Source organism: Microtus pennsylvanicus, chromosome 18, assembly GCF_037038515.1.
Source record: "Microtus pennsylvanicus isolate mMicPen1 chromosome 18, mMicPen1.hap1, whole genome shotgun sequence".
Classification (NCBI taxonomy): Eukaryota; Metazoa; Chordata; class Mammalia; order Rodentia; family Cricetidae; genus Microtus; species Microtus pennsylvanicus.
This window is the reverse complement of record NC_134596.1, coordinates 3,957,501-3,984,789: the sequence shown is the minus strand read 5'-3', so window position 1 is coordinate 3,984,789 and position 27,289 is coordinate 3,957,501. Positions and strand designations below refer to the sequence as shown.

Genomic DNA, 27,289 nt, shown 5'->3' with positions numbered 1-27,289 from the left:
CTCCTGTACACAAAGTGGCACCTAAAACATTTTTCTTTGTGTCAAGGGCCTCTTTGAGGAGGATGTAGTCAGGACTGGTGAAGAGGGGACAGGACAGTAAAATGCTGCAACACTGAATGTAAGACAGCATGTGTACCACAGTGGGGCTGCAGGCTGCTCAGTGGTTGCTTAACAGTGAGCACTGCTCTTGCAGGGGCCTGGAGTTAAGTTCCCAGCACCCACATCAGGCAGCTTGGAACTGTTTTAACTCCAGGTCAAGGGTGATCTGATATCTCTGGCCTCCAAGGACATCCACATTCAAATATACATATCCACACATAATTAAAAATCTTTTTTAAAATGTATCATTATTTTACAAATCTCTAAGAAAGAAAAATACCCAAGATCCCCTCTTGCAGTAATAAACCCACAGGAGACATTTGAGAGCCTCACTTCCAGCACAAAAGAGCACTTCTAGGTCTACACACTGGACCCTCGCCGGCAGAGCCCTCATCTCTACTTGGGAATCGGCGGGAGGAAGAACGAGGCCTCCACTGAGAATGGAGCTGGAAGCAGACACAGACACACACAGACACAGACACAGACACACACACACACACACACACACATATACACACGAAGCAGCACTCACTGTCCAGGGCGCCAGCACCTCCCCAGAGCAGCTCCGAGAGAAGGGGTAGAAGGAGCTTCCCTGGAGGAAGTGCACCTCACTCTCACACAGCAAGCACAAGGACTCAGGTCCTGGGCATGTGCCCTTCCCTTTCTGTACCCCACCACAGGCCAGACCCCAGGCCGCCACAAAGCACAGACCCCTGAAGCTCACTGTGGGTGACCTAAGAGTGCAAGAGCCCCCCCCCCCCCCACTTCTGTAGCGGTGGCAGAAGGTGGCACACACAGAGCAATGTGGACAAGCGCAGACAGAGCCTGGAGCCAAACCTTTCCATTCACAGAGAAGCCAGTGAACACGAAGTTGACGTCCCCGCCCTTCGTGCAGATGTCGCTCACACCATCCACGTGCAGCTCCACACTGGTCGGTTCTGGGGAAAAATCAAGAAAGGAGAGGTAGGGACAAGAGACAAAAGGCAGCATGCATGCAAGGAACATACTTCCCAGCCAGACTCTTCTAAGTATTTCTAGAAGTAATGCCCTCATGTAATCAGAACTAAACTGAAAGCACGAGTCTCCTCCCATCCCACAGAAGGAATGGGCTCCCCGAGTTCCACACTGCAGCTGTATTGCTGGTGCATGAGTGTGCCTGCGGTCCATGTTCCAGGGGCTATGTGCACAGGCATGTGGAGGCTAGCGGTCAGTGGCAGCTGTCTTCCTCTGTAGCTCTCTTCCATGCTTTTAAGGCAGGGTCTCTCACTGAATCTGGACCTGTCCATTTGCCTGGGCTGACTGGTCAGCAGCCCAGGGATCCTCTTGTCTCTAGCTCCAGCTCTAAGGTTGCAGATGCACGCCACCACGCTTGGCTTTGGGCTTATACAGGAAGCACTTCACCACCTGGGACAGTCTCCAGTGCCAAAGGACTCACTCTGGACCAGGCACCACGCCCAGAGCATTCTTCAAGGGACATAAGAATTTACCAAGAAGTAAACTGAGTCATGAAAAGGTTAAAGGATCTTTCCACAGAGTGTGTGACAAAACTCCAATCTCACATGCTGGCTCCAGACCTAAAGAGGACCATCAGCTCCATGGCAACAGGAACCCCACAGGGAGGACATGAGCAGAGCAGGCTGACTCAGGACTACTAATCATCACACCACCAGCTTCCAATCCCTCACAAATGTGGCTATAGAGGGCAACCATCTGATCCTTTAATATCAACACGATGCATTTTCTTTAGAAAACCAGAAGGTTCACAGTAGAAAGTTGAGCTTTTAAAATACAAGGAAAGGGCTGGGGAGATGGCTCAGTCAGACCCAGGTCTGGTCCCCAGCACAGAAGCACACATTTGTGCCCAGCACTGAGCAGGCAGACACAGAGTTCCCAGGGCTCACTGGCCAGCCCGATAGCCAAATCAGTGAGCTCCAGGCTCAGTGGGGAGAAGTGATTGAAGAAGATGCCTGATGTCAACATCTGGACTAGGGTGGGGAGGGCTGGTTGGTTTTGGTCAACTTGACAGAAACCTAGACAAACCTGGGAAGAGAGAATCTTGATGGTCTATGGAGCACTTTCTTGATTAATGTGGGAGGCCCAGCCCACTATGGAGGACTAGCTATTTTGTAGATTTCCTCCATGGCCTCTGCTTAGTTCCAGCCCCAAGTTCCTGCCTCAGCTTCCTCAGTGTTGGTGCTGACCTGAGAATGTGAGCTGAAAGAAACACTGTGCTCCCCAGGCTGCCTTTGGTTAGGGTGTTTTAGCACAACAGCAGAACCCTAACTACACACACAGCAGAGGACATGACCTAGACACACACAATAAAGCATCATAAACAAGACTGGAAGAAGCCAGACACAAAAAGCAGCCTGCATGATTTCATTTTGCTCAAGTTCAAAAACTCAAAATGGAGTGTGGTGGTTCAGACTCCAATCCCAGCTACTTGGAGGCTGAAGCAGGATTACAGGATCAAGGGCCTGCCTGGGCAACAAAGAGTTCAAGGCCAGTCTGTACAACTGTATCACCCCGTAGTGAAATGAGAACAGACACACACAGCAGAGCTGTTACAAGGGCTAGAGACACCACAAACACAAGACCCCTGGGTTCAATCCTTAACACAGAAAGAAACAGAGCACCTGTCATTCTAGAAGGTGAGGACAGGGTCACCTGTAAGTGCTACAGGTTAGTGAACACTGCAGCATGAAATTCTATCGTATTATCTGGAAACTAGGCAGGTGTGTGTACTTTGCAAAAATTCCCTCCATTAAAAAAGAGAAGAGTTGGCACACCTTTAATCCCAGCACTCGGAAGGCAGGGGCAGATGGTTCTCTGAGTTCACAGCCAGCCTGGTCTACAGAGTGAGAGAGAGAGAAGAAAATTTGAGTGACTCCGCTACATTCAGTGCCCAAATCTGGAAGAACAGTTCAATAAGAAGCCTAGACTGGAGGGAGCAGAAACAAGCCTCCGAGGCCATGGAAGTGACCTCTGCTCCATGGGCTGGCTGGCTGGCTGGCCCCCTCCAGTTTCCTGGGATGCCTCAACTTTACTGAAATAGGGTTTCTCTGGGAAAATGAGTTAGAGGTGGCCTTTTGCCAAGGTAAGGAATCCCTCGGGTGCCACTTTATAGACAGGATCCTCCACTGCCTGAAGACGAGTCTCCCCTCCAAAGAGCCATCATCCCCAGTCCATATATACATCTGGATTCTGCAGTGGGGCAAATTTTACAACGTTTAAACACTCCCTTATGGGGGGGGGCAGAAAGGGGAGCGAGACGCAGTAGCACACATCTGTAACCTGAACTGCAGGAGGTTGACACAGGAAGACGCCGAGTCGGAGGCTAGCTCAGGCTGCACAGCGAGACCCAAAACAGAAACAGCCCCGGCCTTCGACAGAAAGAAGGTCCCAGTTCGTGTCTAGACTGTGTAATGAACTGAAGCTGCCACGGCAGCTTTTCCAGAAAGAGGTACAGACCACGAAGGATGCTCTTTTAAGAAAATGACAGCGCAGTGTGGTCCCCAGCAAAGTGCTCTGTCACTCAGCTCACTTACCAAAACTCCAGCCCAGCGGAGGCTCAATCTTCAGAATGAAATCTCCCTACAAGGAAAATCATAAAAGGTGAAGGCAGGAGACCTGAAGGCCAGGGCGGATGGAGGGCAATGTGATTAGATTACTTTACCCCAAACAACCCATCTGAAATAAAATCCTATGCCTGGGTCTTCTTGAGGGTGCCAGTTGGACTCCTTTCCAGGCCCAAGCTAGACACCCAGAAATTCCCACCTAGCAGCAGGGAGAGTGCCATGTGGAAGCCCATCTGTGCGCTGGCCAGTTAATACAGTGGATAAAGGGCTCGCTGTGCCAGCCCGATGACCTGCGTTCAGGTCCAGAGAACCACAACAAGGTAACAGGAGAGTGCTGCCTCTGACACACAGCGTGCAGGCAAGCCAGTGCCCACTCCCACCCTACATACAACATAAACAAGTATTTCTTAAAGGTGAACACCTGAGCCTATGCAATCTGAGTGTGTCAATCCTGGCAAGTGACAGCTGGAATAAACGGCAGCCCTGAGAGCTGACCCCTTACTCCTCCCGCCGCTAAGGTGCCTGCAGCATCCCGTGAGGCTGTGGGGGCTGGAATGCCTGGAGATGTTGCCATATGTGCCCCACTGTATCCACTCAGCTGTGGGAAATCTGCATCCACTGCTCATTCCAATACAAGTGTCTGCACGCGGGGAGGCCAGCTCCCGTCACCAGTCATTTGGGAATGCTAATTGATTACTTCCTTTTATAAGAGTCACTGGATGAAGACTGAAGTCCCTCTGCCTCTTACCTTATCATACAAGGGGATCATAAAGTAGCCGTTGTTAGGAGCACAGTCTGTCTGGTATTTCAAAGTCCCATGCTTAGTGTACAACTTTATCTGGAAAGCAAGGAAAGAAAACGAAAGACCAAGTGTCTTAGAGAATCAATTAGCATGTGATGCCTGCATGCAGTCTTGTCGGCCAATGTCAGCTCAGCTAGCTGCTACAACAGCTTTGGGGACAGAGGGAAAGAAGAGAGGGTACCCCAAAATAATGCTATTTATGTTTCTTTTTAGCCTATCCCCAAAGTCTTGTTTTTCAATGCTGAAAAACTGAAAAGTTTGCTTAAGTAGCTGTAGTAACTTTTATGTAAATTTCCAAGTTTAAAACTTTCTAATTTTGCTATTACCAAAGCACTTGTGAAAATCCAGGTTCCCAGGCCAGCAGGAATTCAACAGGCTAAGGCACCTACTGCACAAGCCTGGAGACCTGATCAAGTCCAGGACCCCACATCAAGGCTGACAGAGGGAACCAATTCCACAAGGTCATCCTTTGACCTCACACACAGTACGCATGGACACATACAATAATGTGTTTAAATCCATGATTGCCTGGCCCTCAGTTCTAGTCCAGCACTGCAGTTCAGACAGAAAGGCAAGTCAGGAGGCAGATTCCTGGGCTGCCCCCAAGGCTTTAACAAGACGGTCTAGGGTAAGCACTGGGGGCTGAACTATTAGCGCCCCCAAATGATTCTAGATGCTTAGAGGAGTATTCACTTAAAGCCCTCCACCGCCACCACCAGGACAAAGACTGATGTGAGAGACATCCAATGCATTCGCCCTCCTTAAGGCGTGGCTACAACTGCTGCACCCTAAACCTCTGTGGACACAAACCTCTAAGCTGCAAGGTGCAAAGCCATATCAGGGTCTCCCTACACTGGGTGTCCTTAACAAAGTCATGGCACCTCCAGAGGCGAAGCTTCCTCACAGTAAAAACAGAGACACCTTGCTTCAGGATACCCGCGCTTACTCACAGTGGTGTGGCAAGCAGCAGGCACGGGGTACACACTCAAAAAGAAGAGTGTTCTATTTAACACTCTCTGAAGGAAAGCCACTGGGCACCATCAGGCAGAGACACACCAGAGGGTTAGAGGCAAATCCCTCAGCCGGCCTGCATGGCTCAATGACTCTGAACCTGTGTCCCAATCTGTAAAAACACATTTGGGTCAGATGACATCAGCCTAACCTCTAAAATATGAATGTTGGGGCTGGAGAACTGCTCAGAGCACCTGCAGCTCTTGCAGAGTTCATCCCCAGCTCTAGGATCCAATGCCCTCCTCCGTCCTCTAAGGGCACTGAGCTCATGTGCAAATAACCACATACAGACACATATAAACACACTTTTAAAAAAAACAATATTCTGTAGCAAAAATACAGGCATGATCCAGTGGAGTCCTAGGAAACATAGAAGCAGTCAGGCCCCAGGGCGCACTTTGGAAGGGGCAGTGTGAAGTAGGGCATGGCCCGTAGTGCTCATGGGCAGGATCCACACAGCCCAGACAACCACTTACTGACTGTGAAGTCCAGTTATTCAGTCAAGGGTAAAAACGAATTTGTTCCAGACCATAAAGAAATTCAGATGCATGCACTGCATATGCACTGGCCTGGAGGACCAGGAGGCAGTACCCAGGGAAGTCACCAGCTGCTGCTAACCCAAGTCATGTCCTACGACTGAAGACGGCTGCTTATCAGGAGAAACAGTGGGGAGTATGTGTGTGTGTGTGTGTGTAAGCCAAAAGATAACTTCAGCTGCCACTCTTTAGGAACTACCCACCTTGTTGTTCAGGCAGGGTCTCTCAAAGGCCTGGAACTCACCAAGCAGGCTAGGCTGACTTTTTTTTTTAAATCACAAGGGTTCTGGGGATGGAACTCAGGTCTCACGCTGACTGAAGCTTTCACCCGAAGTCCAAGAACCCTGTTTTGATGTGAATTCTGACTGTTAAACCACTAGAACCTATAATTTTTTACAGACGTATTTATTTTTATGCATGAGTGTTTTGCATAGATGTCTGTGGGTACCTGATACCCAGAGGCCTGAGAGGGTGTCGGATCCCCTGGGACTGGAGTCACAGATAGTTGCAGACAATGGTGTGAATGCTAAAAACTGACCCTGGTCTTCCACAAGACCAGCAAGTACTTCTAACCACCGAGCCATCTCTCCGGCCCGATTCTTTTTTTTAGCTGCACAGGCTACTGCTGAAGGACAGATGTTCTCTGCACTGAGATTCCCCCTTGAGACAAGCCTTCAGTTCATGAACCTCAGAAGGCACCTCGAGCAGAAACAGAGGGAAGAAGGCTGAAATGGCAGCCAGGTATGGTTGCACAACCCCTGCAGGCCCAGCATCTGAGAGGCGAGGGCAGGAGGATCGGAAGCTCCAGACTGCCTGGGCAAGTCTCAAAAGAGAAAGGGAAGGAGGAGGGAAGACTGATTACCTAGATTACTTACATGTTATAAAATACATTGTATGGGCAAACTGTCACATGCAGTTTGAACTCACTGAGAAGCTGGCTCTGGAGCAGTGTTTTCCCGTCTCCACTTCAGACCTAAACATGTCTGTCTAAAAGTGTCTTCCAAGGACTGGCCCCATCACTGTGGCAGGGAGGGAAGAGAGCAGCACCGCTGGAGGGTGAGCCATTTCCAACACGTCACTACTGTCCTTCCGTGATAGAAAAGTGCCTGGGGAAGCCACAGAGTGGGCTGTGGGAAACTCAGACATGGAGAGAAAGCTCAAGCAGGGCTCCAGTTGGTGCCTCAACTTCCCCAGTCCGTTTCTGATGGATGCTGTAAGCACCTGATTTGATGGCGTCATCTCTAACATGGTGTAATGTTCTTTCACTACACTGAGGACTCCGGGTGACTTCCTCAATTTCTGTTGGATGCTGCGCGCTCAGTTTAATGATGGATGCATTGTTGTGTGTGCATCTGCCGGTTTCTAGTTATGTTTTTACTCTGGCTTGCTATGTAGTTAGGAAGCCTATTCATTCAAAATCAGAAGTATGGCTGCCACACTTCACTCTCTGGCCCATATAGTACATCTTCTGTAAAGTACACATCAGAAAAGGGCATTACATACATGAAATGTCTGATGTCGTAAGCAGCGATTACAAAAGGATGGGCTGCTCCATACATGTGGACAAGGAACCCTAGGGCTCGAGAAACACAGTTCACAATGGGCCACAAAATCCACTTTCTGCTCTCTTAATCCCTGTTAGTGCATGGGGTGAGAGCACCCAACTGCCCTCTCCCTCCTCCCAAAGCTGGAGGAAGCTCAAGTTGAAAAGCCCTTCCAAGGCAGTTTCTGAGACACCCAACGCTGCAAAACCAGGAGGTGGCACTTGTACCTAGTAACATGTCCCCAGCAATTCCCAGGAGTCCTGTGTAGAAGGACCCAGGGCATACCCCTGCTATCCAGTCCTTTGGAGGAAAGAGAGTCCAGAGTTCAAAGCCAGCCTTGGGTATACTGAGCTTGAGGCCAGCTTGGGCTACATAAGAACCTTGTCTCAAAAAAATTATAAAATAAAATATAAGTCAGCCAACTGAAAGTCTGGAAGATAACAGCTGATTCTCTGCCTTAGGAAACCACGCTTCTAGGTTCTACCCCGTCTAACGCCATCTTACACGTACAGACTGGGGTTTGGAGATAAGGGCAAAGGGAAATCAGGGTGGGGACGCCTTCTCCTCACCTTTTCCCCCAGTCCTAAGGGACATGCTAAAGGAGGCCACTGCCAGCATTTGGAGCAGCTCAAAGGAGCCTCGGATACCCTTCTCTTTGGCACCCCCACATTTCTCCTACTGGGCCCCTGTCTACCTCCTGCCCCACCCCTTCTCTGGCTACCAGCCTCCTTGGGAAAACCAGGCCCAGAGCTCTCTCCAGTCCCATCCCCCTTCTTCTCACGGGCTTTCTGGGTCAGAATCCCACTGGGCTGATAATCATTTCACGAAAACTTTCGACTCAGGCAGAAACTGCTTCACAAATCTCTAGCGGAATTGCAGCGACTATGCAGGGTGGCTGGAAACTCTGCACTTGGAAAAGCAAAGGAGTAGTGGGGACAGAGCGGCGGCTTCACAGCCCAAGAGGTAGCTATACTGCTCCACGTCCTAACTTAGCGATGGGGATCGATCTCTTTAAAGGCACCCCAGGAAGGATGGAGGAACCATGGGTCCGAACCTCGGGGTTTGCAGTATGGAGAGTGACACGTGTGGTTTCCAGGTTCTGCAATATGGGTTGGGCAGATCTGAGCTCAGGCGTCTCGGTCTCGGGGAGCCAGGGTCTAGTAGGCCCTCTCCGCCCTCCGACCGGCCCTCGGCGCTGCTAGGGAAGGGTGCGGAGCCGCAGAGAGCCTGGCCCGAGGTCGCACAGCCCGCCCCCGGCCACGCGCGGCGGCTCACCTCGATGAGCGAGTAGTTGATCTCCACGTCCGACTTCACGAAGCCCCCGCAACCGACCACGATGTCCTCGGAGCCGCCCGCCCGCCCTGCGCTGCTCAGCAGCAGCAGCAGCAGCAGCTCCACGACACCCCGGCCCGCACGCATGGCCCGGCCTCCGCGTGCCTACACTCCGCAGCCCGCCCGGTCCCGCCCCTCACACCGCACGCAGCCGGCTCCTTCCTCCCCGCTCGGCTGACAAGCCCAGGCCCCGCCCAGGCGCCTCTCCGCGCAGGCGCGCCGGGGCCCTGCGTCACGCCCCCAAGAAAGACCGCTAGGACACCTGCTCCGCCGGGAACCGTGGCCGCTTGCGCCTCTGGTGTCTGGGAGGACTCCGCGCAGCCTCTGAAATGAGTAGCCCCAGATTCAGTGTCCCGACTAAGAGCTTTTTTATGGACTGACATAGTCCATAAGTCCCAAATCCTTTTGATGCACATATTTCGCAAGTCAGATGTAATTTTAAAAAGCCCTTTAGAAATTTGTTTTTTGGCTCTCCTTTTCCTACACCCCCACCAGCACTAAATCCTATAAGAAAATCTTATTTTAACCAGACAAGTTCAAGGCCTGTTTGAGCTACAGAACAAGTTCAAAATCAACCTGGACATCTTTAGACACTCTCTGAAAAATAAAACGTAAAATATTTTAAAAGGACTGGGAAAATAGCTCAGTGCATGAGTAGCAAGGCCCTAAATTCGCTCCCTAATATAGGCACACACATGCATGTTGAATGTGACTTATAACCAAACCCTGCACTCATGGGGCTGAGGCAGGAGGACTTCCATGAGTTAACACCCTGCTTGAGTTACATAGAAAGTGCCAGTGCAACCAGAGAGTAAGGAACAGGGTGTCGGGGTGGTCCTGGGCCCATGGCACAGTCAGTAAAGTGTTTGCCTTGCAACCTAAGGATCTGAGTTTGATCCCCGAACCATGCCAGATGTGGTGGCCAGCAATGGGAGGTGGAGACAGGAGGCTTACTGTCTAGTCTGATGGGGAAGGTGAGCTTCAGAACCATGAGAGGCGGCGGGCTGCCTTCCTGAGGATGACCCTCAAAGCTGTGCTCTGACCTCGACATGCGGCGCACACCTCTGAACGAAAGCTCCTGAAAAGAACCTGGCTGGTTAGAATTTCAGTAGTGGCGAGACTGGAATGCTGCAAGCCCAGAGGCTGCTGGCCTTATCCTGGCTGGTTCTGGCCCTCCTCCCCGCTGTGTTGAAGCTAACATCTTACAACAATAGAGAAAAAACTTTTAGAATCTACAGACTCTAAAACTGATAGAAGTAGACAACTAGCTTCTCCCAATCCGAAAGCTAAGAACATCATTGGAGAACATCTCGGACCTATAGGAAAGCAGCCTCCACCTTGCCGTATCTGCCTCTCTGATGTACTCGTCAATGTATTCTTAACTTGCCTTGATTTATGACTTTCTCTGTTCTGTAAAACTATAAAACTTCGTGACACTGCATCCATGCTGGAAGGCTGTGGTGAAAATCGAGCAGAGTCACTGTATTCTAGGGCAAACAGCAGAACGAAACAGCTGCTTGTTGGAGGCGTTTAGAGCTTGAAGAAGTCGCTGTAGAAAAGAGTGGTTGTGTTCTGTCATCTACAGGGCTGTTTGTCTGAAGGGGCTCTACGGCCTCTCCATGACCCTGGACACAGAGGGTCCTGGCACACCTGGAGCGTCTGGCGTTATTGGGGGCTGCAAACCAGGACTACAGTGGTAGGCGTTGTTTTCCTTCATGAAACACAGAGATTAGATCAGGGCTTTGGCACGAGGAATGCTTTACCCAGAAAGCGACTTTTGTGTAGCAATAAGTGACTTCGTTCCTGCAGGGCTGTCTGAGGTGCAGTTCACCTAGGCTGTCCCTCTCTGCTGACTGTAAGGCCTAAATTCATCTTGGAGTGACCCTCTTCCTTCAGCTGTCCCACGTAACTCAGAACACTGACAGAAGATGGAATTTGGGTGACCCAAATCTGTGTTCCTGAGCCATGGCTCAAAATGGCTCCAGAATAAAGTTCCTCTTATTCCCTTTAAGATAATAGCTGCATAGCTGGGCGGTGTTGGCACTTGCCTTAAATCCAGCACTCGGGAGGCAGAGGCAGGCGAATCTCTGTGAGTTAAAAGCCAGCCTGGTCTACAGAGCGAGTTCCAGGACAGGCTCCAAAGCCACAGAGAAACCCAGTCTCAGAAGAAGGGAAAAAAAGGTAAGAGCTGTGGGTTTTGTCAACACATTCACATAACAAGATGAAATCTGTGATTTGGCTTCTTTATTGGAAAGGATGTATTTTGTGGCATGGCTTTTCTATTAGGAATGATGCTGTTGTTGTTGCTATTTTTGTTGTTGTTGTTGTTGCTTTTGAGATAGCATCTAACTAGGTAGCCCTGGCTAGCCTCAAACTCACTGAGATCCCCCGGCCTCTGCTTCCAGAGTGCTGGGACTGAAGAAGTGAGTCACCACCGCCCAGCATAACTACTTTTAAAACTAAGACTTTTTACATTCATCCCAGCACCTACATCTAGACCGCATTCGTCCCCAGTTGCTGACCGCTTAAGTCTGTTGTCTTTCCTCAGGACACCCTCCTGCGATGGGGGGGGTGGTCCAGAATCACTTTACCAAACAACAGCTCCACCTCCACAGCGGCTGGACCTTGCCCCAGGCCCTCTGCTTCCCAGCTCCAATCCCAGTCAAACCCGCCCCGCCCCGCCTCTTCCCCAGCCTGGAGCCGGGCTCTGAAGGCTGCTCTGGGACTGACAGACCGAGGGCTGATGGACTGAAGGCTCCCAATGGCCTCACCGGGACAACCCTGCACCGACCTGCGGGTGAGTCCCGTCGAGCTGTTGGGAAAGGCGGTACTCCAGCCTCAAATACTTGACCTCGGGAAGCAATAAGGCCAGTGAGTGGTGGCGACAGATCCAGATCCCTTCACCAAACCTGGGCCCCAGCAGGGTTTAAGACTGGGGACTTTGATTCTTATTTGCATAAAACTAATGAGCCGGCATGTCCTCTGTGCCTACCTTCCTCATCTACACCCTACTCTATCTAGGGCCTGGAGTCCAGCAGGTAAGGGCAGGAGCTCGCGATCACCGAGGGCTTGTTCCATGCCCGGTGCCGTGAGTCCAACGCGTTAGGCTGCTTTAGGCAGCCCGTATAGCGATTTCAGTATCCCTCCTTGTCAGAGAAGCACAGTCAGCCCTACCACTTCCTGTCTGTGTGGCGCAAACGGGACAGTTCCCTTTTGGTACCTCAGTCTATGAAATGGGTACAGTAGTAACTACCAACCAGAGTTCTTATAAAGTAACCGGTGCAACTCATCTGTAAGCCCAGCACTTGGGAAGCTGAGGCCAGAGAATCACAAGTTCAAAGCCAGCCCCACTGCCTCCCTGCTGACTAGGCAAGTTCCTTGCTTAACGAAAAGCACACCAGAGAGGGCTTGAAATATTTTCATGCAATGTCTGTCCCATGGGCAGGTGAGATTGGGACCCAGGGGGCTACCATCCTAACGGTGTCCCCGATGTTCCATTCAGGTCTGGAACCAGACACAGCAAGAACCTGTGGCCCATCACTTGCTCAGCCTGTGCTTCCTGAGAACAGCCGGGAGCTGGGCGCCCCCCATGTACCTCTGGGTCCTCGGCCCCATCTACCTTTTCTACATTCATCGCCATGGCAGGTGCTACCTCCGGATGTCCTACCTCTTCAAAGTCAAAATGGTAGCACGGAGCCTGGGACCAGGGAGCCTGGGACCAGGGAGGGGGGCGGGCAGCTGTATTGGGGGCAGGTTGGAACCTGGCAGAGAGACTCCCCACCTCCAATCAAGAACATAGGACAGAGGCAAGAAGGGAAGCCACTAGCCAAACAGGTCAATAGTGAAGAGGGGACAGAGATAAACCCATGGTCAAAGTTCTCACAAACAGATTGAGCAAATCTGCACGTTCTCGCACAGAGAGAAGCACGTAGCTACAGTGACCCGGCATTTCTCATTTACTGTGGGCAACACACTGGGGTACAGTCAATTTAAAGCCATCCAAGGACGAGTCTTTTTATAACTTCGGCAGGTATTTGTGTTTTGGCTATTTTTAGGACAGGGTCCCAAGTAGCCCAGCCTGGCTTTCGCTATGTAGCTAAGGATGACCCTGAGCTCCTAATCCCCCGCCTCCCCTACCAGTTTCTGGGGTCACAGGCACGTGCCACACACTCCGTCTACTTACTGTTTTGCTCCATTGTACTGCGGGCAGATCCCAGAGCCTCAGGCCTGCACAGCGGATGTCCTGCCACTGAACCACACTCCTGGACAGTTCCATGCTTATTTTCTCCTTACTTAGAGTCCCGCTGAACATTTTTAAAAATTGCTATACAATTGTTTTACCGTTTTTTTTTTTTATAAAAGGCGACATAGCAAGCATGAGCCTTTCCCCCCTGAGCCATCCACACAACCCCATCCCTCTCCTGGACTTCCTAGTAGAGATTGCATGCCATGGCCATCACTGATACCACAGTGTCTGGGAGTGAAGGAATTTGCCAGGGCGGAAAATAAGGCAGAAGTGGAGGTGGTTGGATAAGCTATGATACGGCGCAGCAGGAGTCAGCAGTGCCGCTGCAGGGGACATCCTGGGGGTAGCTTTCCTCAGAGAGGTTCTGCAGAGACAGTCAGATGCTGTGGTGACAGCACAGAGCCAGGGAGCAACTGCAGTCCGGCTGCTGTTGGCTGCCCTTGAGATAAGGGTGGTCTTGCCTTGAGTGAGACATGGCTTGATATGACCACCCATCCTCAACTGGCATCCACACTCCACCCCTAACAGATGCAGCCAGGTTAAATCTTGGATGTTTGAGTGAAGGTCCCTTCTTCAAGGAGATTCTTCAAGCTGCACAAAAGCAATGTGGCCCTGTCTCTTGTTGGTCTGACAGATGGTCAGACAGAAGTATAAGATGGCCCATTCCGAGGGACGAGGCTGTGAAGCTTCTGAGGGAAGGGTTGGAACCTGTCAGAGTACATTCTGTGGTGGAGCTCTGGGTTTTGTGGGTGCGATACCCTGTCATGTATATGGGTGTTCAGGTGTTAATAATAACAACCAGGTTATTGACAAGAGGTCCCCTGGAAGTTTTGTCCAGTTTGACCCAGTGTAGAAATTGCAGTCGGGTGGTGGATGGGAGGCAGAGGCAGGTGGATCTCTATTACTTGAGGCCAGCATGGTCTACAGAGCTAGTTGCAGAACGGTCAGGGAGAGCTACATAGAGAAACCCTGTCTCAAAAAGCAAAACAAAACGAAAAGTTGACATTTCAGGATCCAGCTCAGAAAAGACGGGCTAGTTGTTATTCTTAAAACGATCCCCGGGCGGGCTGGCGGAGCCCGCCATGAGACAAGCAGCTACAGTTTCCCACCAGTGGGAAGCTCCAGTGGGTTCCCAGCAGTGCCGGGTGCAGGCTCCAGAGTCCAGGCACCCTAGCAGTGACAAAGTTCCCATCAGCAGGGAGCCACGTGGCAGAATTCCCAATGCAGCGGGTGCATGTGAGCAGACCCATGGACACAGAAAGTAGCCATAAAAGCATTTATTGAAGGGGAGAAAGGGAGAGAGGGAGAGAGAGAGAGAGAGAGAGAGAGAGAGAGAGAGAGAGAGAGAAGAAGAAGAAGGAGGAGGAGGAGGAGGAGGAGGAGAAGGAGGAAGAGGAGGAGGAGGAGGAGGAGAGAGGCCAAGCCCTGTGTGTGTACACCTGGAGAGAGAAGAGAGAGGGGGGCGCAGGTGGAGGTCAGAGGTAAAAAAGGAGTGGGCGTGGCTTGTCCCTTAAAGCGACAGGAAAGCACAACACTAGTATCTAATAATTGTAAAATATCTTTTTTCTTGAAACAAGTTCTCACTATGTAACCCTGGCTAACCTACTACTCACTCTGTAGACCAGGCTGGCCTTGAACTCACAGAGATCCACAAACCTACCTCACCAGTGCTGGGATCAAGGGTGTGAGCCTCCATGCCTGTCCTATTTTATTGTCTTCCTGGGATTTGAGAGCCATTCCAGGCAGGACTTAATAAGACTCGATAATGCTCCTTTAAATAAGGTGGAACCAAACCCATGGTTCTCTTTCAAAAGCCATGACACTACCAGATGGGATTTGATATAAATTCTGGTCAGAATCTGGGGAAATTTTGTTTTATAATATTATTAGTGATGGGGTCAAACATTAACCTTTTTCTTTTGGCTGTTAAGATCAGCCAAAGGCTTGGTACAATTACTCTTAGGACTTAAGAGCCCCTGGCTCCTTTTACTTTTCTCTACACTGCTTATGTCACCTGTGGCTGGTACAGTTTGGCTCCCCCTGTGAGCTCCCCGTCCCTTAGGCAAACAAGGCATCTCTTCCTGTAATTATTTTCTTCTTTGTATACCCTGGTTCAAGCCTAAGCTCTTGCATCTGTGGCCTGTCTAATGAAGAGGACAAAGTGGCTTCCAGGGTCCCAAGGCCTTTCCAGAGGAGGCATTGCCAACCCCCAGCTGATCTTGCACTGGGCTATCTTCCATCTCTCTTTATCCTCATTTGTCTCAACTCTGGTGTTGACGCCGCAGAAAGAGTTTCCAGGTTTGCGGAGGAAGTAGTGGATTTTAGTCTTAACTTTCATGAAATATTTAAGTGGTGTGTACACTAAAACAAACAGTTTTCTAAAACATTTTAATCTTAAGACTGGTTTTCAAGTAGTTAAAAGCCGGGTAAGAATCTTAGTAGAGGGCTGGAGAGATGGCTCAGCGGTTAAGAACATTGGCTGCTCTTCAAAAGGACCGGGGTTCAATTCCCAGCGCCCACATGGCAGCTCACACCTGGCTGTAAATCCAGCTCCAGGGGATCTGGCATTGTCACACAGACATACACATAGGCAAAAACCAATGCACATAAAATAAAAATGAATAATTAAAAAATAATTTTAAAAGGTAGTAGAAAATATAAAACATAAAATGTTTGTTCTTTAAGTTTCTTTTCTGTCAGGCCGCCAGTATCTGAAGGGACCCTCATGCTTTGACAGAGGCCTCAGTTTCAGCTGTAGCTGTGTACTGGAATCTGACTCGCACCATTTGGAATGTTCATGTCTTCGGACTTGCTCTGTTCTTGTGCAGAATGCTGAAGCTTTTCAGTTTTGGCCTCAGCTTTCCCTTCTCACTTTGGAAGCCAGTCATTTTTACCTTAGAGAGAATTCTAATTTTATCATACAAAACCCTTGCTCATCCCCAGCTAATGTTCTTTCTTTAACCTTCCCTATCAAAAATATACCCTCATACGCACAGTCTTAGTCAGGGTTTCTACTGTTGTGACAGACACCATGGCCACAGCAACTCTTAGAAAGGAAACTAATGGGGGCTGGTTTACAGTTTCAGAGGTTCAGTACATTATCACCACAGTGGGACATGGCGGCGTGCAGGCAGGCACGGTGCAGGCAGGCATGGTGCTGGAGAGGTAGCAGAGAGTGCGCATCTTGATCTGCAGGCAGCAGAAGCAACTGTGTGCCCGGCTGAGTGTAGCTTGAGCATGGGAAACCTCAAAGCCCGCCCCTCAGTGACTCACTTCCTACAACAAGGCCATGCCTCCTAACAGTGCCACTCCCTATGGGCTAAGCATTCAAACTTGTGTGTCTCTGAGGGTACTTCCTCTTTAAGCCTCCACAACTACATTCTCTGTCTTCTTTTTTCTCCTCTACTTATTGGTTTTCTTTTTTATTGCTTTATTCCCTTTTTTTAATACCATAAATCAGAGCAGCATAAGAAATTTACTAACTTAGTAAAAGAAGGTTAGATCTAAATTACATTTATGACATAATTAAAATTACCTGCTTGTGGTAGTTTGAAAGAAAACGGACCCCCATAGGTCCGTAGAGAGTGGCACTATCAGGAGGTATGGTCTTGTTGGAGTAGGTGACATCGCTGGAGGAAGTGTGTTCCTGAGGGCAGGCTTTGAGGTCTCAGATGTTCAAGCCAGGCCCAGAGTGGCAGTCTCTTCCTGCTGCCTGCAGATCCAGACGTGGAACTCTCAGCTGCCTCTCCGGCACCATGTCTGCCTGCAAGTGTCATGCTTTCTGCCATGACGATGATGGGCTAAACCTCTCAAGCTGTAAGCCAGCCCCAGCTAAATGTTTTCCTTTATAAGAGTTGCTGTGGTCCTGGAGTCTCTCACAGCAATAGAAACCCTGACTAAGACACTTTTTATCCTTTTTGCTTTCTTTTTTTAAGGTAGGTTCTCATGTAGCCCAGGCTGGCTTGGAAGTCGCTAGGTAGGTCAGGCTAACGCTGAACTGCTCTGTCTGCCTCCACCTCTCAGTGCTGATATTACGGGTATATCCCCAATCCCACTCCCAGTTCACATTGCTAAACTTTAGGGTTCTTGCTGGTCATGGGGCTCAGGAGGAGTTTTTTGGCGCTTGGATTTTTTAAAGACTTTTTTTCAAAAAAGGCAAAAAGAAACAAACGCCTTTTCTTCTTTACCTTGCAAGAGTCTGAGAGTTTCAGAGTGTTGCTTTTTTGCAAAAATTAGTTAAGATAGCAGATGACCGTGGACAGTGAATCTTGTCAGTATAATCACAGAGAAAGAGAAAAAACAGACAACTGCAAAACTTTGCATGTTAACCCGGAGGCTATAGCTTAGGATACAAAGGGCACCTGTCCTCAGGAAGGACCGGAAGTGCCAGCGAATGGCTACAGCTTTCGGAGGAAGAGAAAGAAAAGGGCCAGCAGCGCTTTGGTGCAGGCTGGGCAGGGCACTGGCTGTCGGGCCCAGACATTTGTCTTCTTTACAATATATTTACTTCGGGTCAAGCTGCGGCAAGGTGACATTACACCAACAGGTTTAATGTCTTTTCTGTAGAGTCTAAGGGTAAAATTTGTGGCAGTTGTCAGGAATTCAACAAAGTGGGGAGTTGGGAGGGACAGCGATGACTGTCTGGGTCTAAGAGCAGGTGTTCCTGAGGTTCCTTTGTGGACAGTAAACCTCTCATGGGGGACCTGAGGCACCTCTCTACAGGGAAATCTCTTACACAAGGCCATTGACCCATGGCCAGACTGTTTACAGGCACCAGGCCAATCTACAGCTTGAAGCCAAATTATTCCGATGACCAGTCTAGGTGATTCCACTTACCACACGCAAGGCAGACAGTCTAGCAGAGGCAAACTCAGGACCAGAGGCTCGGTCCGGGATGGCCGTCACTGAGAGGCAGGATGGAATGAGACAGTAAGAATTAAGAAAACTCTCCCGGTGTGTGCAGATTAACCTGGGAAGAGCCGAGGAGGCTCCCAGGAGGAAGAGCGACCCCCCCCCCCACACACACAGATTCTAGCTGGACACCTTCCTTTTCCAGCCACCTTCCGTTTCCACCAAAGAGTACCCTTGGCCAGGGTCCATCCATTGCAAACAGGAAGTAAGGCTCTCCATGGGAGCCAGAAGGATCTTTTTAGTCTGTACCATGGCAGGTGACGGTGCTCTGAAGTCACAGCCTGCTGGCCTCCAGTCTCACTGGGAAATGGCCCAGCCAGCAACCTGCAGTCACTGGTGGGTTGATCAGCTGACCAACACAAATAAGAGAGAAAAGAGGCCAAGCCAAGAGTGGAGAGAGGTTCCAGTAGGGAGGGGCAACAATACAGATGTGGTGATGAAAGAGTCACCAGGAATATTGGCTCCACCACGGCACAGCTGCAGCTGGCTGGCCCTGGAAAGTATCGCAGAGATGCATTCCATAATTGGTAGGGTCTATTGAGGCGGTCAGGTGGGTTTCAATATCACCTTCCTGAGAGCAATTGAAGTTGGGGCTTGCAGTTAGCAACAGCCCAGCTTTTAAGCAGTGTTGATCCCCTGCCTCGAGCAGAAACAGCCCAGCAGGACCATTTGTTCTAGAAGACAATTCTTTACCTAGCGAGTAACCCTCACTTTACATCCTAAGTCACCAACACACAACCTTCCAGCCTCTTCGGTGGCTTGGGAAACACCGGATAGGTGCAAGGTGCAGTTTATTGCTGAGCCTTTTTGACATGAGAGTTGAAGATCAGGATGGGTGTCAATGCCTCCCGAGGAGGGATGTCACATCAATGACGTCACTGACAGAGCCCCCATCAGGCACTGCAAAGAGTGTCTTCTCCAGTCTGCCTCTGTTTTTCTTTTCCCTCCAACAGTCTTATGAGTCTGTTTCTCCAGGTGCTCGGCTTCGCCCTCATACTTCTACACACCTTCAACGTGGCCATGCCCCTGTGGAGGATCCGCCAGGGGATGCCCCAGGCACCAGAGCTTCTCATTCACCCTACCGTGTGGCTCACCACCATGGTAATCAATGCCTATGCAAGAGCCCAGCTTGCCCCCAACTTCTGCTTTCTTCTGGTATGGAGAGCGTGGGGAGGGAGGGGTTTGGGAGCTTCCCCTTCTGCCCTCCACCCTCTCTTGTCCAGAGCTTTGCCACCTTCCTGATTCACGTGGAGAGAAAGAAGGGAGTTCGGGCTTCTGGGGTGTTATTTGGATACTGGCTGCTCTGCTGTCTCTTGCCAGCTATCAACGTGGCCCAGCAGGCTTCTGCAGGGGTGAGTGGGGCCCTGGTGGGTGTCAGGCGCTTTTCTGTCCCTTTGTCCATACATGACAGCTTCCCCAACAAGTACCTCTCCTCCAGTGTAGGATGCAGTGTGCTCTGTGCGTGTGTGGATGTGCACGAGGATGTGCTCTGTGCGTGTGTGGGTGTGCACGAGGATGTGCTATGTGCATGAGGATGTGCTATGTGCACATGGGGTGTGCACGAGGATGTGCTATGTGCACGAGGATGTGCTATGTGCACGAGGATGTGCTCTGTGCGTGTGTGGATGTGCACGAGGATGTGCTATGTGCACGAGGATGTGCTATGTGCACATGGGGTGTGCACGAGGATGTGCTATGTGCACGAGGATGTGCTATGTGCACATGGGGTGTGCACGAGGATGTGCTATGTGCACAAGGGGTGTGCACGAGGATGTGCTATGGGCAAGTGTGGATGTGCACGAGGATGTGCTATGTGCACATGGGGTGTGCACGAGGATGTGCTATGTGCACGAGGATGTGCTATGTGCACGAGGATGTGCTCTGTGCGTGTGTGGATGTGCACGAGGATGTGCTATGTGCACGAGGATGTGCTATGTGCACATGGGGTGTGCACGAGGATGTGCTATGGGCAAGTGTGGATGTGCACGAGGATGTGCTATGTGCACATGGGGTGTGCACAAGGATGTGCTATGTGCACATGGGGTGTGCACGAGGATGTGCTATGGGCAAGTGTGGATGTGCACGAGGATGTGCTATGTGCACATGGGGTGTGCACGAGGATGTGCTATGGGCAAGTGTGGATTGTGTGACGATGTGCTATGTGTGTATGTGTGCAGAGGCCAGGGGAGGGCGTGTTCTGTCTTGATCTTCCACTCTCTGCCTTATTCTCTTTTGTTGATGTTGTTTTATTTTGAGATTGATCTCACACTCTAGTCCAGGCTAACCTCAAACTCATGTTCCTCCTCCTGCATAAGGGAAGTTTGGGTGTGAACCATTAAATCCAGATGGTGGTCAGGTGACCACGGCAGGGAGGACATGGAGAACCTAGTGCCAAATAGATGCTAGTAAAATCAGCTAAAAGAGAGGTTGGGGCTTGTCTCAGCCACCATTCTATTGCTGTGAAAAGATCAAGGCAACTCAGGGTTTCTCCGCAGCTTTGGATCCTGCCTTGGAATTCACTAGACTGGCCTTGAACTCATAGAGATCTGCCTGTCTCTGCCTTCCTGCGTGCTGGGATTGAAGGCATGCACCACCATTGCCCCATCCAAGGCAACTCTTTAAAAAAAGCATTTAATTGGGGCTGGTTTACAGTTCCAGAGGTTTAGTCCATTATCATCATGGTGGGGAGTGTGGTGGTGTGCAGACAGACATGATATTGGAGAGATAGCTGAGAGGTCATCCTGATCAATATGCAGAGAGAGAGACTCTGGGCTTGACATGGGCTTGTTAAACGTCAAAGCCCACCCCAGTGACACACTTTCTCCAATAAGGTCACAACTCTTAATCCTTCTAATCCTTTCAAATAGTGTCCTTCTCTGGTAACTAAGCATTCAAACACAGGAGCCCATGGGGTCAGTCTTATTCAAACCACCACTGGGCTAGAAAGGAGAAAGGAAGAGATCCAGTGCCCCAGGGGCTGTGACTCACTCATGGTAAGCCACATGTGTGTGAGCCAGGATGACTAGGGATGCTAGGACCATGTTTCTTGCACCAGGGCTTGGTACCTATCTAGAAATTGCTCCAGGCCTCAGGACCCATGTCCAGTCTCAACCTCGACCTCTGGAACCCCTTCACTGTGACTGCCACTCCTGGGCTCAGCGGGGTTCTCTGTCCCCACAGAACTTCCACCATGAGCCCCTCTACCACTTGGCCACCTACCTGTGCTTGTTCCTGGTGGTGGCAGAGTTCATGCTGTCCTGTCTGGTGGACCAGCCACCCTTCTTCTCTGAAGACTCCCAGCCATTGGTAAGTCAGTCACTGCCTACTGAACTCAGAGCCTCTGCCACCTTTATCTCTGGTCCCCTTCTGAGGTCAACAGCACCATGCGTCCAAAGGGAGTTAGCCTAGAACGCAAGTTGTGTTTTCCTGTTGTTTGTTCTTTCAGCCATTTAGCTGAATGTGAGCTGCTCGTCCCATCCTGGAGGCATCTGTGACCCCAGCCCTGGGAAGGCAGGAGGATTGCAGTCACAGGATGCATCTAAGAATGGTGGATTAGTTACTGTCCCGCCACTGTGGCAACGGTCTGGCAGGAGCGATGGCAGGGGAGCTTATCTGGGCTCACAGTTGTAGAGGTTTTTAGTCCATCACGGTGAGGAGAGCGGAATCATGTGTAGGGAAGGCCTCCTGCTAAAGGGGGATAGGAAGCAGTGAAGGAACCGGAAGCTGTAGCCCACAACACTTGCTCTCCCTAACACACACACATCCTCACACAATTCTATCACCAGGCCCCATAATCTCATATTCATAACTTGGTCCTTGCTTTGCAGTCTGTTTGCTTTGTTAAGGCAGGCTCTCACACTGAAGCCCAGGGTGGCCTGGAATTCAGTAGGTAGCCCAGGCTAGCCTAGAACCCACAGCAATCTTCCTGCTTGCGGAGCGCTGGGATTGTAGGCATGAGCTATTTGAGAACTTCCTCGCCTCAGAAGAGTGCTAGCTGTTCTTCCGAGTGCCTCTTGTTCTTCATTATCGACTCCTTAGCCCTCTAGCCTTTTGGCCTCACTCTGTAGCCTTGGCTCACCTGGAACTGGCTCTGTAAACCAGGCTGGCCTTGAACTCCTAGAGGTCTGCCTGCCTCTGCTGCTGGAATCAAAGGTGTGAGCCTGGTCCTGAAGCTCTTTTTGCCTTGACTTCCAGGAAGCTCTGAGCTTACTAAAATCTCTCTCTGGTAAAGAGATACCACATCTACCACATTTGGGGGGATCAAGCTCATGGTCAGCTCACCCTGTCTCCCTAACCTTGAACACCTGCTCACTTCAGGCTGTGAGACCAAGGTCAGCCTGTCCTTTTTGAGACAGAGCCTTGCTATGTGACCCAGGATGGACCTGAACTCTCTTTTCTCTGCCTCAGCTTCCTCAGCACTGAGACGACAGGTGGACACGATCACTGGTTCCTCCCTGGCCTTTTGTTTTTTTCCAGAATCCATGTCCAGAGACGGAGGCCTCATTTCCCTCCAAGGCCATGTTCTGGTGGGCTTCTGGGTGAGTGAGGTACAGGGCTGGGTGGTACCCCCGACCTGTGTTACTGCTCTCACTTGTCAACACAGCTCATCCCAGAGCGTCCTCCCAGACTTACCCAGGCCTCTTCACCAGCCTTGAGCTTCTCTCCAGTGTATCCCTCCAGTATGCCCCAGTTCACTCACTGGAGAAAGTGAGAACTCTGGCTCTGCCTCTTAGTAAACCATGGTAGAAACACCAGAGCCCCAGTTCTACCCTCTGTAAGATGGGGACAACTCTGCCTCCACAAGTAGAACATATTCAGCTTGCACATAGCAACGGGTGCTGAGTAAAATCACATCCGCTACTCAGCTTCCATCGCTCCACCAGTGTTTAATAAGCACCTACTGCATGCCAAGCGCCAGAGTGAGATTAATAAGCACCTACTGCATGCCGAGAGCTGGAGTGAGATTAAAAAGGCCAAGTCTCTAGCCTCCAGGGCAGAGGAGAAAGCAACCAGTGCTGCTCTCCCAGGCGCCCAGGCCAGCAGTCGGGGCCACCCGTCAGGGCCACCCTCTCCTGCTCTCGCCAGCCAGACCTCAGGTGAAGCAGAGCAGGTTGATCTATAGTAGGGAAAGCGCTTGCCCAGGGCCTGGCCCCTGGGGGTCATTACTCAGCATCTTGGGTGCACAGGGGTTTTCCAATAGCTCTACTGAGAGCCTCAAACTCTGCTTTCGAAATATTCAGCAGCCATGCGTTCTGCTTTGTGCCCTCCTGGAGCGTTACCCAGATCCTAGGTCAAACTGCTTGCCCCCAGGACTGCCCAGAGCCTGCCGCTAGCCTTCCTTTGCCACACCTGGCAGGCCTAGGGACGTAAACCTGCATTAAATAGAGCTTCCCCTTCAGGTTGCTGGAAAGATCAAAGATCTGAAACAAGCTTTGGACCCTGGGCTTCTGACCCCCAGAAGTGTCTGTTTCCCTAGGGTGACAGCTGTCCAGTAAACAGTCAGTCATTTTTACTTCCCTGCCTTTAAAAGGGCAGGAGATGAGCTCCCCTGTGGAGGCCACCCTGGTTGGGTGGGCCGGGTTCACTGCCTTCAGGACCCAGCAGAGATGGCTTCCTTGGAGTCACATAGCTACCTGCAGGGGCCGAGATGGGGTACGAGGATGGCACCGGTGAACCCTCTTTCACAGGCTGCTGTTGAGGGGCTACAGGAAGCTGCTGGGACCAAAAGACCTCTGGTCACTTGGAAGAGAAAACTCTTCAGAGGAACTCGTTTCCCAGCTGGAGAGGGAATGGAGGAGGAACTGTGGTGTGCTGCCGGGGTGAGTGAGTGGTGAGCCGGGGCTCATCAGCTGGTCCTGCTTCTGCTCCCCCAGCGCATGCCCAGCCTGGCCGTGGCTCCCACCAAGCACCGGCTGATCACTGATTGGACTCGGGGGGCACATCTGCCCAGAGCGCGATGTGTAATCTCAGCAGAGATTCTAAGTGGGGATTCTCTTCAGTACCCTAAAAATGGGCATCACGGTGGAAAGGCCCCGAACAGTGTCCCTCTGAGACCCAGAGATCCTGCAGTGCTCTGAGTTCAAGACCAGCCAGAGCTACAGAACGGTCTTGTCTCAAACAATACCAATAATAAAACAACGGGAATTTGTTGGCCTGCTGCAGCCCCTGAGTATCACGTGGGCTCCACACCTTGTCTCCTCTCTACCAGGCACTCCAAGTTGTTTAAGAGCAAAGGACTCAGTGCTTCTGCAGCCCCTGAGACAGAGGCCTTCCTGCAGCCAGAGAGGAGCCCGCGGGGCCCGCTGCTCAGGGCTATCTGGCGTGTGTTCCGATCCACCTTCCTGCTGGGGACCGTCAGCCTGGTCATCAGTGATGCCTTCAGGTTCGCTGTCCCCAAGCTCCTCAGGTGAGGACATCCTTCTAGGATGAAGAATTTGGGCTCTTTCTGCCTCTTTGTGTACATCTGGGTGGGACTTGGGACCCCGGAGCATGGAGAGCAAGGCTGCAGGAGTGGGGAAGTCATGGAGGAGAAAGTAACTGACCCCCAGAAGGACAAAGGACTGAACCTGTCATCCGACTGCATCAGCTAGCTTTTGCTGCTAAATGGTCTTCACCAAGATGAGAGACTTAAAGCCCCAGGCATTCACCACGCTGGTCAGGATGTGTGGATGGGCAGTTGGGGTTGCCTCCCACTGAGTGGGCTCACTCAAGTGAGCTACTTGTCTCTGCTCCATGCAATTTCCTTCCGCTAAGAGACCAACGCAGGCCTGTTCAAGTGCTATTGGCCCTGGGAGGTGGGGCCAAAGCCACACACACCCAAGGCAAAGCCTGGTGTTGGCACAGTACGACCTCCTCATGTCCAAACAGCCAAAGCTGGTACCTGGTCCAGACTCAAGAGCTGGAGTGTTGAATCAGGCTGGTGGCGAAGGGCTACCATTCCTACTCAGGAGAGTAAAGGAGGAAAATTGCGAGTTATAGGCCAGCCTGGGCTACAGCAAGGGCTCTAGGACAGCCTAGGACACTTATTGATCCCTTGTCTTTAAATAGAAAGTAAAGCCAGGCCTGATGGAGCAGGGTTATGATCACAACCCTCAAGGCCTAAGGCAGCAGGATTGGCTTGAGACCTGAGCCACAGAATGACATCCTGTCCCCAACAACAACCAAACCAGGGTCTCAGTTGGGTTTGTAGCTCAGTTGGCAAAGTGTTTGCCTGGCATGCACCATATAAACCAAGAGTGATGGTACATGCCTGCATCCTAGAATTCAAGAAACAGAGACAGCAGAAGCAGAAACTCAAGGTCATGGTGTACAGAGTGAGTTCAAAGCCAGCCTGGGCTACATGGCTCCCATCCCTACCCTGTTTCAAAAAGAAAACAACGTCACATGAAAGAAGTGTGGACAGGGTGGAAATAAGTGTGGCCTTTTGTTCAGTCGGTCACCACTGACCAACTCTAAACCCAGGAGGCACAGTCTGGCCTCACTGCCTGCCCCCTTCCCCGCCCAGCCTGGCCTCACTGCCTGGCCCCCTTCCACTCCCAACCTGTACCCAGGAGGCACCACCTGGCCTCACTGCCTGCCGCCCTTCCCCACCACAGCCTATTCCTGGAGTTCATGGGCGATCGCGACTCCCCGGCGTGGACGGGCTGGCTCCTGGCTGTGCTGATGTTCTTGTCAGCCTGTCTACAGACCCTGTTTGAGCAGCAGCACATGTACAGGGTCAAGGTCCTGCAGATGAGGCTGCGCACAGCCATCACCGGTCTGGTGTACAGAAAGGTGAGCCCCCGGGGTAAGAAAGTGTGCGGTACCCATGCTGCGTCCTCAGACCGTCACGCGACCATTCCCTGCGCTCTTACCTGCCGGGCTAAAGCGCTGTGAGCCGACCCGGAGGCTTTCCCAGTCAGAGCTCTTCCCACTCTCATCCCCTTCTCTGGCTTTTGTTCCTCAGGAGTGACATCCAGGAAACTGCCACAAAGACAGTGGCTCCTCTGGCTTGAAGCATCTCAGCCAGGGACACATATTGTTGCTAGATGGTTGGGGTCAGTACCTGGGCCTGCAGCCCTAACAAGCTGGGCAGGGCACCTTTTCCAAAAGCCAGTTAAATTGACAGTGACAGTGGAAAGCAGAGAGAGGAGGTTTACCCAGTGTGGCCTTGTCGGGCAGAGAAGCAAAGACTGTGAGGTTTAGATTTAAAGAGAGGGCAAGAGGTATGTGTAGCTAAGCAGTTCTGCATGGGTGTGGCCTCACCCAGCTTACCACTTCTACAAAGTTGTCAGGACCCTGTGAAAGACCTCCTGAACAAGATCCCCTCAGGCGCCAGGCTTCTGTGTTTTCATTCTCCCAGCATGAGACTCCAGGGGAACTGTCAATTTCAAGGAGTCTGTTGTTTCAATAGCATGTTAGCCCCAGGGAGAGACCCAAGACAATCTGCATTCCTGCGAGGATGCTTATGTCCCATGAGTCTCCAGGAGTCTCCACGTCTGACTTCCCCTGAGCCCAAGAGGAAATACTACCTACCACAGCAAGACAGCTTTGATCCTCAGCCGAGATCTGACCTGCCCTGACCTTCAGGGAGACACCTTCCTGGCACTTGGTATAACTGCCATTGAAACGAACCATAAACACCTTTGAACTCCGCTTCTGCCACTCAAACCCCAGTTGTGCCAGCCAGCCAGGCTCCACTGAAGTTCTCAGGGGCAGGTGTTGGGAATGGGGTGACTTTGGTGGGCAGAGTCATGGTGGGTGGGGCTGCAGCGAGCCCTCAGTAAAACCTTGCCTAATGGCGAGTTCTACACTGAATCACAGGAAGAGCCAGCTTTCTCTGAGAGGTCCCGGGACCGCAGGATCAGATAAATTAAAGCTCCCAGAGAAAGGTGTTGGAGCCATAGGGGCACAGGGAGAGCCTAGCACCCTGTCCTGCCTGTATCATGCCTTAGGGATCTGAGGCACTGGCCTACAGGTCTCTGACTCTGGGCAAATTGCTCTGCTTCTCTGGGCCTCAGTTTCCTTAGATATAAAATAAGGACCACGGCCGGGCGGGCTATGGTGGCGCACGCCTTTAATCCCAGCACTCGGGAGGCAGAGGCAGGCAGATCTCTGTGAGTTCGAGATCAGCCTGGTCTACAGAGCTAGTTCCATGACAGGCTCCAAAGCCACAGAGAAACCCTGTCTCGAAAAACAAAAAATAAATATATAAATAAAATAAGGACCACATTGATTTGGGTTCACTTTTT

The 27,289-nt window shown here is 51.2% G+C and overlaps 2 protein-coding genes across 4 annotated transcripts in view; one reads left to right on the top strand and one right to left on the bottom strand.

Annotated features, from left to right (window-relative positions):
- LOC142837583 (BOS complex subunit NOMO1) overlaps positions 1 to 9,081 on the bottom strand; it is a 59,727-nt gene extending 50,646 nt beyond the window's left edge. Inside the window, exons 1-4 of one of the 2 annotated variants that reach the window (XM_075952743.1) lie at positions 8,846 to 9,081; positions 4,426 to 4,515; positions 3,648 to 3,693; positions 937 to 1,037 (exon numbers count right to left, since the gene is read on the bottom strand). In XM_075952743.1, coding sequence (XP_075808858.1) covers positions 937 to 1,037; positions 3,648 to 3,693; positions 4,426 to 4,515; positions 8,846 to 8,989 — 381 coding nt within the window. In that variant the 5' untranslated portion in view covers positions 8,990 to 9,081. The remainder of the gene's footprint in view (positions 1 to 936; positions 1,038 to 3,647; positions 3,694 to 4,425; positions 4,516 to 8,845) is intronic. The other variant, XM_075952742.1, reaches the window with a different exon arrangement.
- Positions 9,082 to 11,602: 2,521 nt separating this feature from the next.
- The window catches only part of Abcc6 (ATP binding cassette subfamily C member 6), a 50,524-nt gene continuing 34,837 nt past the window's right edge, over positions 11,603 to 27,289 (top strand). For both annotated transcript variants that reach the window (XM_075952888.1, XM_075952889.1), the window contains exons 1-9: positions 11,603 to 11,699; positions 12,405 to 12,587; positions 19,035 to 19,160; positions 19,283 to 19,411; positions 21,240 to 21,365; positions 22,536 to 22,597; positions 23,747 to 23,878; positions 24,268 to 24,465; positions 25,655 to 25,832. In XM_075952888.1, coding sequence (XP_075809003.1) covers positions 11,664 to 11,699; positions 12,405 to 12,587; positions 19,035 to 19,160; positions 19,283 to 19,411; positions 21,240 to 21,365; positions 22,536 to 22,597; positions 23,747 to 23,878; positions 24,268 to 24,465; positions 25,655 to 25,832 — 1,170 coding nt within the window. In that variant the 5' untranslated portion in view covers positions 11,603 to 11,663. The remainder of the gene's footprint in view (positions 11,700 to 12,404; positions 12,588 to 19,034; positions 19,161 to 19,282; positions 19,412 to 21,239; positions 21,366 to 22,535; positions 22,598 to 23,746; positions 23,879 to 24,267; positions 24,466 to 25,654; positions 25,833 to 27,289) is intronic.